The 14,504-nt window shown below is 33.3% G+C and overlaps 1 protein-coding gene, 1 long non-coding RNA gene and 1 other non-coding gene across 5 annotated transcripts; 1 reads left to right on the top strand and 2 right to left on the bottom strand.

Annotated features, from left to right (window-relative positions):
- TRNAK-CUU lies at positions 1,479 to 1,551 on the bottom strand. Its single transcript has one exon. It is a non-coding gene; the product is annotated as a tRNA-Lys (tRNA).
- LOC109328773 lies at positions 1,737 to 3,109 on the bottom strand. 3 transcript variants are annotated; one of them, XR_002105478.1, is made up of 3 exons: positions 3,043 to 3,109; positions 2,626 to 2,784; positions 1,737 to 2,369 (listed from the first exon to the last, which is right to left on the bottom strand). It is a non-coding gene; the product is annotated as an uncharacterized LOC109328773 (long non-coding RNA). The 3 variants fall into 3 exon arrangements; XR_002105477.1 differs by having other exon boundaries at positions 1,737 to 2,784; XR_002105479.1 differs by having other exon boundaries at positions 1,737 to 2,747; positions 3,043 to 3,107.
- LOC109326106 lies at positions 6,268 to 7,977 on the top strand. Its single transcript, XM_019558774.1, has 4 exons — positions 6,268 to 6,404; positions 6,492 to 6,595; positions 6,824 to 7,386; positions 7,531 to 7,977. Exons 1-4 carry the CDS (start codon positions 6,268 to 6,270, stop codon positions 7,975 to 7,977), a joined length of 1,251 nt encoding a protein of 416 aa, XP_019414319.1.

Below are 14,504 nucleotides of genomic sequence, written 5' to 3'. Positions count from 1 at the left end.
AATCCAACAACAAAACCCCCATGTGTGTGTGAGTATAAGATGTTTGAAGCTTTGCTTGAAATATAATCCTTGGAAAACGACCTCAGAGTTACTTCCCAATACTATAGTTTGTGATTGTTATATTATTTGCATCGTGTACGGCCTCAATCATGAATTAACAATTATAACATTATTGCTTAAGAATAAAACATCATAATTATGATGAAAAATATGTTTAATTATTATTGTATATATATCTTTAGGAATTATCGGTGTGGATACCTTATTATCCAGATCCAGACGCGTTCAATAGTGAGTTTCAAAATTTTTGGTCCTAACTACCTACATGTTCAAAAATAAGGACTCGTACCCGGCTCGTTGCGAATATTAATGACAGGTACTCGCAAATTCGAATACTTATTGTCATCTCTAGATCCACAACACATTTCATATCACATTCTCTTTCTTAATGGCGCCATCTACCTCTGAGATATAGATATGAGAATCTATGGTATATACCAATGTTGTGAATCCCGAACCGGATATTAAATTAAAAGAGTCTTGTATTTAGTTTAATCGGTTTAAATGATTAAAACACTCAGTCGGGCATGATGATTTTATATATAATTAATAATTATCTATAATATATAATTATATATAAAAATACAAAATTTTATATAATTAATAATTATGTATAATTATATTGGAGTAATGTTTCTTCATTTTTTTGAATCGATGTAAAATAAAATATTATACTAATATTTCATTTTAAAAAAAATTATTTGAACCGTTCGGTTTATTTTCTGGGTTATTGTGATTTAACCAAGATTAATACGGCCGAATCAGAGTTTACCTGGTTCATAGCTATCTAACCCTTTATTCAGTTAAAACTGTAACCTAATATGTTTTGTTTAGTTAAAGTAGAAAATTTATTTTTTTACAAACTAAATTACAAAAAAAAAATTGAAGTTATTTGTTTATACTTTGGTTATCTTTATACTATTTCTAAATTATACATTTTTTATATATTTATCATCCTATATTTTTTTAAAGGATATTTCGTTTGATAGAGTATGATCTTATTTAGGATTTAGTTAATTTCATTTTATTTCAATTTACTTATAATTTATTGTTATCTTCTTAGTTATTATTTAATTTTAATATCTTATCACTTATAACAACTTAAGTATATATAATAAAAATGTCGTTACCATAGAGGAAGTGTTGTCAAACACAAATAAAAATGATACGTTACGATACTTTTATTATTTTATTTACAATAAAATGACATTTTTATTATTTTATTTATAATAAGATGATACTTTTATCTATTCAAGAAGAGGAATGTGAAATATGTAATTGTTGATAAGTGTATGTGGTTCCATATAAATATGGTATTTTTGTTTAGCATCTTATTCCGTATGGTTCCTCGCGGATGTGCATTTTTTTGTTCTTAACTTATAATCCTTTAATTGTTAGCTTAGGACAAAACAAAAACTCGCCCACCGTGGGGCTCGAACCCACGACCACAAGGTTAAGAGCCTTGCGCTCTACCAACTGAGCTAGACGGGCAATTGTTCTGTTTTTTGTATATAAAATATATAGTTTTAAACTGATTTAGGGCTTATATAATAACCAAATTATGTTGTCTAGACAAATAAATTTTATGCAATTTCAGATATAAAAATTCAAGAGTTGAATAAGAAACTTGTTTAAATAAATCAATCTTTATATTATGATTCTTAAAGCAACATTCATACTAGAACTAATGAACTCTAATATTTTGTATAATGTATCAATTTTGGAACATTACATTTACAATCTCAATACCAATTATCATGATCAAGGTACGATTAACAACCAAGCCTTAATTACCTTCCTGGTATCCATAATATCATGGAATACCAACCTCCACTTCTAACTCTTATCCTATTCTTTCACCTAATGGAATTAACAAAGACAAACTCCGAAGTATAGTGGCTCCTTCTTCTTCCTAGTTAATAAATTTTTCTTTTATTCATGTGTCAAAATGTCATTGGGCCGAGACAAAGAATAAGACACCGTTAGAGATATACGGTCCCTATCCCATATTCATAGCCATCCAAACTACAAAAATGGGTACTATACATACCCAATATGTATGCAAGAGTTTGACAAGTCGCAAAGCTTTGCAGCTCATGTGCCTTCTAAGCTTTACAAACATGAAGCAATGGTCAATAAAACCAAAATTAACACCAAAATCTCCATTCCACTTCTTATAGGGCTTGGCCTACAAGAGGAAATAACTCGGTAGGAAGATTAGGGAAAGATATACAAAACCATTTGCTATCACGTCGTAGTTTGCATTCAGAATTAGGTTGCTCCTCTTCTTGCTTATGTTGGGAAAGAAGCTAAGGACAAATTCAAAACAAAGGAAGAACAATAAGTTTAAGGTGACAATATTGTGGTTTGGTAATAGTCTACATAATCATATGATAACGTAATTGCAGTCACATGAACTTTATTTTTTCATAATCAATTATATTCAATTGTGGTAAACACAAATAATGTTGTCATCACAAAAAGTATTAAACAAGGAAATAATTTGCATCTGATTGTTGGGAAAATAGGATTTGAAGAGATAGATAGGGAAGATGAAATTCTCACATTGCTTTTGCCACCCATTTTATCAATTGCCTTATTGTGCTTGAGCTGAAAACCAATAGTTGGAGCACCACTTTACTCTCTACCATATGCATATAGGTAGAGATTATCATTGATGATACAACCTAGTTCAAGCAATATTATGGATTCATCATCACATTCCTGGATAGTACATTAAAATGAATCATGCACTAAAGATTTTCATCTTATTATTATATGTCAAACGAATAAAAGTTACATTAAAAATACCCTTATCAGGTAAAAAAAACAACTCATAAATTATTAGAAAATATAACTAATGAAAAAATATACAAAGATAAGAAATTTAAATTCACAAATAAAATAAATAAATAAATAGTATAAATCGTAATTTAAATAAATAAATGCTCATAAAAGGAAGAAATAATGGAACAAAGTTACCTTGTTATTGTTGTATGTGAATGTATCCTTTTGAATTAAACCTCAAATCAATCCACAAGTGGAACTGAATAACTTGACGAATCAACTAATTAGAAGTCATTTCCTTTTATACATAAAACTTGAAGTTAACTTATTGAATTGCCCTATGTGGGACTTTGGTACATAATACACATATACATATATCATAACATACAAAATCAATTAAAAAGTTCAAAGTTTTATACGAGGTAATTAATATGTTAATGTTTGATAATAAGAATTTAAAGCTACTTAGGAGGAAGGTAATAACGAAGATTGAGTTTCAAAAGAGGTTGATCATTCAGACAAATCTGAACTTGGTTTGTATTTTTTGTTCACATAATTCAGAATCGGTTAAACATCTATTTGTCTCATCCAATTCTTCTCTTTAACTCTTGTTCATATCTTTTTAAGCTACATTTTAAGGCTTACGCTAGAAGAGAAAACGGTCTCTGATGTGGATTATACTCTAGGTTTTTATTGTTTGGTCAATTTGGCTTATGAGAAATGTCGTTATTTTTTGGACAGAAGGAGTTTAGTTTCATTCATTTCATGAACCTAATTCACATAAGGTATTGGTCTAAGTTTTCTTCTGCCGTAGGCTTAAATGCGTTTTATTTTACTAATTGGTATATGAATCCTTGGACTTGTATTGTAGGGTGCAATTAGTTTTTTCTCGATATTATTCTACTTCGGTTTGTAACGAGTTAGTACATATTATCCTTTTTAATCCATTATTTCCTTTCCTTATCAAAAAAAGAATCTAGTTTCATGCCATTTCGCATTAGTCACCTTCATGGAGATGCAATTGCCATAAAAATCCCAGAGGAAGATTATCAAGCGGGATTGCAAAGGTGTAGAAATCACCTTCATGGGAGGCTCATCTTAGCAAAGGGGGACAATCCTATGAAGTATGCAGATCTGAAATCCAAGCTCAATAAGATGTGGGAGATGATAGGCCCATGGAGCATGGTGTCTCTAGGCAAGGGTTATTATGACTTCTCATTCTCTTCAGTGGAAGATATGAGAAGCATCTGCGCAATGGGGGCATGGTCTCTGAAACCAGGTTTCCTTAGGATGTCCCTATGGACACTAGACTTCAACCCAAGCCATCAAAGACAATCCCACTCTCAATGTTGGGTTAAAATATTCGAGCTTCCACAGGAATATTGGAACCTGAGGATCTTATTTTCCATTGCAGGTGGATTATGCACTCCCATATCATTGGATGAGGCAACATCCAAGAGATCATTTGGGCATTATGCTCGAGTGTTGGTGGAGATAAACATTAGAGAGGACTTACATGATCAAATTTTTGTAGAGAGGGGGATTTGCCTTCTTTGTTGGGATTGAGTATGAAAATGTTCCACCATATTGCACTAGTTGCAATAATATTGGCCACGTGCATAACAACTGTCGTAGATTGACTAAAAAGAAGGTGGAAAAGGATATTCCTAGGAAGAAGGCAGAGGAATCAGACCCTAAAACAAGGCTAAATAAAGAGGATGAGGTTTCTAATATCAAAAAAATTGATGATTTAGTCATCCGTTTGGAGTTTGATAATAGGGAAGAGGCAAGTTTAGAGGGGATAGAAAGAGTAGAGAATACTCCAGAAAAGAAAGGAGAGCAAGATCCTCCGGACAATGAAAACTTGGAGGATTCCTATGATCCCTCAGTGCCACAAAACATTGAAGACAACTTCACAGTGCTTGACACACAGGAATTGGAAAATCAAAATGCAACCAAGGATATGCAGATAGTTGGCAGGCTTTGGGCTGATGACAACATGGAGGAGGAAGAGGAACAATTCACTCATATTCTGTCAAAATCTCAAAAGAAAAAGCTGAGAAAGAAAGGGATCACTGAGAGAACTCACTATACCCGTAGGGGTGGGCATTCTAACACTGTCCAATGATAGTTCTCTATTGGAATTGTAGAGGTCTTGGTAACCTCAATACAAGGTTGGTTCTGAAAAACCTTTGCTTAACTCATAAAACAGATTTCTTGTTTATTGTTGAGCCTATGATATCTAAAGAGACTATTCAGGGTTCCTATTGGAATGAACTTCGAATGAAACTTTTTGTGACCAATAATAGAGGAAACAATTTGCCTAACCTTTGGAGATTATGCAGCTATGATCACTCCCCTATTGTTTTGCATAACTCTGCTCAGCACATCACTATATCAGTTTCAATAGAAGACAAAAGATGTTACATTTGTGCTGTGTATGCTCATACTAATTATATCCAGAGAAGAAGCCTCTGGTATGACTTGAATTCTCAGATAAATGCTAATGCTGGTCCCTAGACTTGCATACGAGACTTTAATGTAGTGCTTGGTGCTAATGAGACCAGAGGTCCTCGAATTCCTCATGCACTACCCTCAAATGAGTTCAAAACCTTCACTGATTGCTCTAACTTGATCCATATCAACACAAGAGGTAATCTGTTCACTTGGTCTAATAGAAGATCAAGGGATGCTCTAATTGAAAAAAGTTTGGATAGAAGTTTGTGTAATGAGGATTGGTTCAGTGCTTGGAGTCAAACTTCTTGTTGTACTCTGCCTAGAATCTCCTCGGATCATCATCCTATTCTGTTCACTTCAAATTCTTCTGTTAGGAGAGCATCTCCTTTTCGGTTTCATAAAATGTGGATTAAGCATGAAGATTGCAAGAGGGTGGTGGAGACTATCTAGAACACGTCTTGCTATGGATGCCCTATGTATATTCTATCTCAAAATCTTAAGATTATTAAGAAGGAGCTAAAGCATTGGAACATAAATTTTTTTGGTAATATACATCTTAATGTTAAAAATGCTATGGCAGCATTGGAGCTCATTCAGAATTCCAGGGTTCTTATGCCTAGCCAGGACTTGAGAGATCAGGAAAATTTGACTCAACACAACCGTTTGCTTGCTCTTGAAGTTGAGGAATCCTTTTGGAAAGAAAAAGCTAGGATAAATTGAAAAACTAATAGGGATAGAAACACTGCCTTTTTTCATAGAGTCACAAAAATAAGGCAAGCAACTAAGTCTCTGACTTTGCTAAAGGATGGGAATAGATTGTTAACTAATCAGGAGGAGATAGGAAATCATGTGTTGGATTACTTTCAGAATCTATTTGCATCTAAAAATTCCACCAGACAGAATTCTCTCATCTAGGAGGTGATTCCCAACCTGGTTTCTCAGGAGGAAAATGCCATGCTAACCATGATGCCTTCTAAGGAGGAGATCAGGAATGCAGTGTTTGCTATGAATGGTGATGGGGCACCAGGGCCAGATGGTTTTGGGGGAGTCTTTTTCCAAACTTTCTGGGATATAGTTGGCCATGATGTTTGTCTCTCAGTGTCCTAATTTTTCTCTCAGGGGTGGATTTTTCCAAACATGAATGCTAACTCTATTGTCCTAATTCCTAAATTCCTTGGTGTTGACAGAGTTCGTGATTTCAGGCCTATTGCTCTAGCAAACTTTCAATTCAAAATCATCACTAAGGTTTTGGCTGATAGGCTTGCCTCTATTGCCTCTAGAATTGTCTCATGTAATCAAAAGCGCTTAATAAGAGATAGAAACATACAAGACTGCATTTGTCTAGCTTCTGAAGCAACAAATTTGTTGGATCACAAAACTTTTGGTAGCAACCTAATCTTAAAACTAGACATATTAAAGGCCTTTGACACTATAGATTGAGAATTTCTAAAGGACACTCTCAGAGCTTTTGGTTTTAGCCAAAATTTTACCTCTTGGATTCATGCTATACTTCACTCAGCTACACTATCAATTAGTGTTAATGGTCAAAATGTGGGCTATTTTGGTTGCAAGAGAAGGGTTAGACAGGGGGATCCTCTACCCCCTCTGTTGTTTTGTCTTGCTGAGGAGGTCTTGAGCAGGGGTATCTTAAATCTAGTGGCTCATGGCAAGTTGAGCACAATCAGTGGTCCTTCATCTCTTCAAACATTGAGCCATGTGCTATATGATGATGATGTGCTTATTTTCTGCAAGGGAGTAAAAAGAGAGCTTAGGGAACTCAAACTCCTTCTCTCAACTTATGCCCAAGCTTCTAGCCAGAACATAAATGCATCAAAGAGTCAATTCTTCACTGCAAGCTCTAATCCTAGGAAAATAATTAACCTTTCTTCTTTCCTAGGTTTTAATGCTGGATCTCTCCCCTTCACATACCTTGGTGTCCCTGTGTTCAAAGGAAAGCCTAAAAGGGCTCATCTCCAACCAATTGCTGACAGAATTAATCAGAAGTTGGCAACTTGGAAAGGTTCATGCCTTACAATCATGGGCAGAGTGGAGTTAGTCAAATCAATTATTCAAAGCATGTTGGTTTACTCATTCCATATATATGATTGGCCTGCTCAATTACTTAAAGCTCTGGACAAATAGATAAGAAATTTCATTTGGGCATGAGATACTGAAGTCAAAAAGTTAGTCACTGTTAATTGGCAACAAGTCTGCTCCCCAACACAGGTTGGTGGTCTTGGTGTCAAGTCCATATCTAAGATGAACAAAGCCTATCTCATTAAGCTCTCTTGGACTATGCTTTCTTCAAGCAAAGACTGGGTTGTGTTCTTTAGGAAGAGGTTTGGTAGGGATTGCAGAATTTCTACTAGATACTACAAATCTTCAATCTGGTCTGGAATTAAGGCAAATTGGGCATGTGTCCATCTCAATTCCATTTGGCTAGTTGGGGATGGAGCCAAAATAAAATTCTGGACTGACAACTGGCTAGGATCATATTTGGTGGATCTCTTGCACATCCCTTCAGATCTTGGTCCTAATCTGAAAGCCTATGTTGTTGACTTCATTCATCAAGGTAGATGGACAATTCCTAGACAATTGGTGGAGCTTTTCCCGGATGTTTCCAAAGTAATCTCAAGGACCTTAATTCTAAATCGTGAGGATAAGATGGTTTGACATGGAACAACTGATGGTAATCTATCTCTTAAAGATGCATACTCCAACATATCTTCCCAAGCTAACCTAGTGAAGTGGTTCAAGGAAATTTGGTCGACTACAATTCCCCCTCTAAATCCTTCATAGCTTGGAGATGGAAACATAATAAAATTCTCGCGGATGAGAACCTTCTGAAAAGAGGATGCAATTTAGTATCAATGTGTAGTCTTTGTAACAAAAATCTTGAGTCCTCTAATCACATCTTCCTTCATTGTGCTTTTGCTCAACAATTTTGGTGCTGGTTGAACTACACTTTCTCCATCAACATAGACACTTCCTCTTGCTCTGCTCTTTGGAGGACAAGCAATAGGGAGTGGAGCTCTCAGACCAAAGAGACCTTCTCTATTTTCATAACTCATATTATTGCTACAATTTGATTTTTTAGAAACAAAGCAAGGTTTAATGATAGATTAATCCCAGTGGTTAGAGCTTTGGACAAGCTAAAGCTAGACATTACTTTTGCTGCTAAGAATTCTAAGTCATACGCAAATAATAGGCCTGCTGAATTTGCTATTTTGAGGAACCTGGACATCCCTTTGCATTTCAATAGAAGTCCAAGCATAAGGGAGATAATTTGGCATCCTCCTACTATAGGTTGGCTAAAGGTTAACACAGATGGTGCATCTTAGGGTAGCCCTGGTTTGGTGGGAGGGGGAGGCATTTTCAGAGACCACCTTGGTAGATTTGTGGCATGTTTTGCAGCTTTCTATGACATACATTATACTATTTATGCTGAGCTTCTTTTGGCTTTATTGACAATTGAACTTGCTCATGCAAAAGGTTGGAATTATTTATGGATTGAAAGTGATTCAACTTTAGTGGTGGGAATTCTCAAAGGAAATATTCAACCTCCTTGGAGTCTATCATCTAGATGGAGTAATTGTAAAACTTTATTGTCTTCTATGTCTTGGAAGGTGTCTCATATATTCAGGAAAGGAAATTCTTGCGCGGATTTACTAGCTAATCATGGCTTAAGATCTAGAGCTTTTACTTGGTGGGATTCAATCATATCTATAATCTTTTTGGATTGTAATAGAAAGTGGTTGGGGCTTTCAAGCTATAGGTTCACAAACTTCGGATGCTTTAGCATCTTGCTTAAAAAAAATGTTTATTAGTCAAAAGTATGGGTTAGAAGTTACAAAGGAGAATTGATTGAAGGGATTGTGCAAAGTCGTTAGTTTGCTAGAACCTACATAATTGAGTTTTAGGGGATGAGTTTTGGAAGTTGTAGCATGGACTAAAGATATATATGGGCTTTCGATAATTTAATCCTATTATGTCTTGATGGTAACAGTTAAATTGTAATTAAGGGCAAAGAAATATGAAACTATAATAGTAGATTTTTTGTCTAATGAACTCGAGACCTCTTGACACAAACATGAGGTTATACTTTATGTCCAACAACATGTCTATATTCTATTATTACTTATTTAGGGTTTTAATAAGTGTTGTAAAAATTGGTTCGTGTCGGCCGTTCAACCAGTAAATTGATCATAATACTGATATAATATAATAATATTATACGAGTCATGTAATTATATTGGTCAAAACTGACCAAAACTGGTTATACCGGCCCGTTTTCAATTGAATCATACCGGTCGTTCCAACCAATTTTATTTAAAATTAATTTTTTCATGAAAATAAAAAAGTTATTGAATTTTTATTGATTTTTCAATGGTTAATATATTATAAATGTATATCTCTTCACCGGTATGCAGTTTAATTAGTGAACTACCCGTTAAACTGTTATATCATTATACGAGTACATTGGTCGATTTAGTAACCAGTACAATATTAATAACATTGATTTTAATTCTAGAACTTCAGATTTTTACAGAGTTTTACCTCATCACCAATCCTTATGTTGAGGTAAGATATCTGGTCAAAAACAGAAAAAGGAGAGAAGAAAATCATCAGAGGTAGAAAGTATTAGCATAATATTTGCGCAGGCTGATTGGCAAAAAACAAATTGAAAACTTGGAGAAAAAATGATTGTTAGTACATATAATCATGTCTCCAAAGAATGGCAATGAATAAGGCTAGCTACTAAGTCAACATTAGAGATTTTAAAATACATTCTATCACTGGCTTCAAAATAAGATAACCTTCATTAAAAAAGTCCTTCAAATATTACATATTCACCTTTCAAAACCTGAATAACTATTTCATAACCATGTCTTCAAATATACATGTAACACTAATTCAAAAGACTCATCAAGCAAAGGTGTCCGCTAACTTGATAATCACCAAACACGTTCCTTGCCAGTTTCTGTATATCTTGTCTACTTATCAGTGACTTGAATAACTATGACAGAGAGACATGGAAAAACAAATTAGTAAAAGGAAAAATATATCAATAACAAGGTTGTAGTTTTACTTCGGAGAAATGGTGGAATGAATCTTATTCATATAGAATAGAAGTATTATGGGGGCATTATATGTGTATTGATTAAAATATAGAAAGAGAATTCATTTTCCATAGGAATAAAGAGATGACGCTCATTTTTGAAGACACACACTTTTGTTTATTGAACTGCTATTAAATCTTCGGCAATATACTAATGCAACTAGATATGCTTTTTTCTAAAGTAAATACAGAAGCTGCAAGAAATTTTCATACAGATAAACTCTAGTTATTAGCACATGTTCAATCTCGTCTTCTGTAACAAAAACAAAAGCTAACTGTAAATAAAGGGTTTTAACCTTTATTTAAATTACACTGACACCCCTAAATTTTAGTGAAATTATATAAATTATCTCTCATTTTTTCTACATTTATATAAACTTTATTACTTTTTATACTTTCATTATATTGATCACCCCTGCAAGAGAAATAAATGTGATCTTTTAAACAAAAATGTAATAAATACAATTTTGTTAAACAAAACATGATATATTGTGGAGACAAGTTCAAATAATATATGAGTCAATAGTTCATTATTATTTTTGGTTCGTTACAATATATATAGTATAAGAGCGATTTAAAAATATATCTTTAGAATTGTTGATGCATTTTGGAACAAAAAATAACAAAGATACATTGGTTTGTATATTATTTGGACTTGCCTCCATAATATAACATGTTTTGTTTAACTTAATTGTATTTATCATATTTTCATTTAAAAAATACACTTATTTCCCATGTAGATGTGTTCAGTATAATAAAAGTATAAAAATTCAGGGTTTGTGTATGTATAAAAAAGTGAGAGTAATTAATTTGTATAATTTCACTAAAACCAATTTACTCTTCTTCTTGTTAAAGAACATAGATAGCAAAAGGAATAGTTTATAATATAACAAATTTAGTAAATAAATCTTGGCTTTCAATTAATAGAGAATGGGACAAGGACTCTACAAACTACTTTATTGGATAGCTAATCGCAGAGCATGTCTCAATATCCTATTGTAATTGTTCATGTTATATTGTTGTTCCATTACTTTCCTTTTGATACTTTTGTAATTCTTCTCTTAATTTAATAAAATTCTTTTTGCTGGTAAAATAATAATAGTAAGTAACAATTGATGCTAAATGAAGCAAAAAAAATGAACCATTATTTACTTGTCATTCTATGCATCTATTTCTGTTTAGTACACTATCTTTAAATATGATAAACAATGATACGCCAAAATCTAGGTATCTATATGCAAATACAAGTTCAACATTCAAGTTAGAACCTATTCCTCCTAGAATTGTTCATGAGAATAAGTGAGTGTCTATTTCACCAGGTATCTTCCTAGATGGCAATGATGTAGCTGTGAAAAAAGTTATATAAATCTTCAGATGAAGCACAGACATGAAATGGAGCAGAGATTTAATTTTTAAAATATCCTATATTAGAAGCATACCACAAGTAGGAAAATTGCTTCCAGGAAAATGAAATATTTTAATTTGTAGGAAAAAAATCACCAAGATCTATATGGTACACAAGACAACCCATGATAACAGAATGAGACTTGTGAAGTGCAAACAGGAGAGAAGTGAGAGTGTATGAGGGAAACAATAAGGAGTTTTATAATTCTAGAGGTGGAAATTGAAATTATTTGTCTTGGACAAAGAATACTTAATTAAACCTATTCACTTAGGTAACCAAACAAGTTATTTTATAGTAAGTGACTTTAAATCCACAAAATTATAATTCATTTTTAAATTTCACTATCCAACACACCAAATCCAGTGGAGTTTAGTAATTGCACTCCAATAAAGCTAACAAGTACTTGTGCTAAGTAAACAAAAATCTAGTAAACTTTGATTCCATAAGTCATAGAGATAGAGATGTAGAAAGTTCATAACTTATACCTTAAGGAAATACAAGTTGAAACCTGTTAGAAGCCTTTAGCATGTTAGATAATTGTTCAAATATACAATGCTTTTCCTCTAAAATCAATAAAAAATGAATATGAAAACTGTCAGTGTCTTCAAAACAAGTCCTCTTAGTAAAATATATATAGTAAATGCCTCCTCTTTTGGGGAGCCTTGGTATCCTCTAAATATAATCATGGTTAGGGGGAAAATTAAGTGGATAGTGTAGTTTGACTATACTATCACATGTTTGGTGTATATGTTAAAATATTTATGGAAGTAGTAACTTTTTAGGGATTCATGGATGACATACACGATTTTGGCTAAGTCGTGGACCAATGTGATTTCTCTGGGAACTCATACATGGCAGACACGAGATCCTTACACCTTATCACACATCATGAAATTCGTGGACATAAGACACGAGTTCTATGGAAATGTCGTGCATGTACAACACGAGATCTGTGTCATGCATGCAGCTCTCGAGATCCCAACACCATATATACACCCTTTACCCTCACTCCGAATCACATCGAAGAAAGAAAAAATACGAAAAAATTGCAGAGTAATTTATTATGTAAGAAGAGTATTTCATGATCATCTAAGAATAGTGATTCCTAATCTAAGAAGAGTCATTATATAAGGTAATTGAATTTATTGTTTTATTTTTAATTCCATGTACTTTTTTTATTTGTTATTTTTTTTTATTTCCCACAGGTATCATCGCACTGGAGGCAATCCTGTCCGAGTTAGGAACATCAACAAGTATGTGGGGCTAACTCTCTCAGTGAGTATTTTGATTTATTATTTATTGCTACTATATTTTTACATGTAGATAATCATTATTAGAGATATTGCTAGCGATTTTAGTAATTAGGGGAACATTGAGCTATGTGGTGATGATAATGATGACGACGATGTTCAGATTGCTACTAGTAAACTGATTAACATAACATATGTTACTCCTTCATCATTTTTTCTTGACATTGATTATTGGCATGGGCAAGATTTTCCATATAGAAGTAATAATATAAGTAATGATATTGATAATGATCTAATTGTTGGCATGCAATTTGAATCAAAAGAAACAACATATAAATGTTGTAAAAAACATTCATAATAGGAATTCTGTTGATTACCATGTGGAAGAGTCTAGGCCAAATAGATATGCTGTAAAATGTAAATATTTTGGTGTTAGATATCAAAGGAGAATTCGGACATCAAAAAATATGAATCATGATATTTTGGAGATTATAAAAATTAGTGGAAGGCACACTTATGTATCTACTAATATTTCCTAAGATCACACAAAATTGAACTCATCATTCATCGCAAGCTGTATTATTCGATTAGTATCTGAAGATCCCGATATACTAATTAAAACATTAGTGAAGAAGTAGTCACTCGTTTTGGTTATACAATGACATATGAGAAGGCTTAGACTGCTAAACAAATAGCAATGTCCCAAATTTATGGTGATTGAGAGCGATCATACAAGGAGTTACCTCGTTGGTTGAATGATGTTCATTATTATGCACCAGGTACAATTATAAGATACTCAACATTTAGCCATGAAGACCATAGTACTTTAATTCTTGATAGGGTATTTTGGGCTTCCAAGCCATGCATTGAAGGATTTGGATTTTACAAACCAATCCTTCAAGTAGATGACACATTCTTGACTGAAAAATATACTGGAACATTGCTAATAGCTAGTTCACAAGATGATAATAGACATATATTTCTAGTTGCATTTGTCATTATAGAAGGATAGACTAAAGAAACATGAGAATAGTTTTTTTACAATATTCGGACATATGTTAACCCACAAATGAACATTTGATAATATTAGATAGGGGTATAGGGTTGTTGGGGGCACTCCGTACTGAGTTGCCATAATGTTGTAATTCACAATCTATATACTGAAACGTTTTACCCAGAATCTGGGATTTGGAATGTTTTACACGGATGTCGTAGGGAATCTGAAACATTTTACACAGAAGTCGCAAGGAATCTTGAACGTTTTACACGGAAGTCGCATTCAGGATCCACAATGTCCAACCTTTATATCACTACTTGCAGTATATACAATGATACTTACAAATGACTAGAAAGTAAATTTCTCTAGACGAAGCCTATTCAGCCGGATCCGTAAGATTTTTTGTTAGGTATCAGTGGTTACAATACA

This window comes from Lupinus angustifolius, chromosome LG02 (assembly GCF_001865875.1).
Source record: "Lupinus angustifolius cultivar Tanjil chromosome LG02, LupAngTanjil_v1.0, whole genome shotgun sequence".
Lineage (NCBI taxonomy): Eukaryota > Viridiplantae > Streptophyta > Magnoliopsida > Fabales > Fabaceae > Lupinus > Lupinus angustifolius.
The sequence above is the reverse complement of the archived record's forward strand: the minus strand, read 5'-3'. Positions and strand labels throughout refer to the sequence as shown.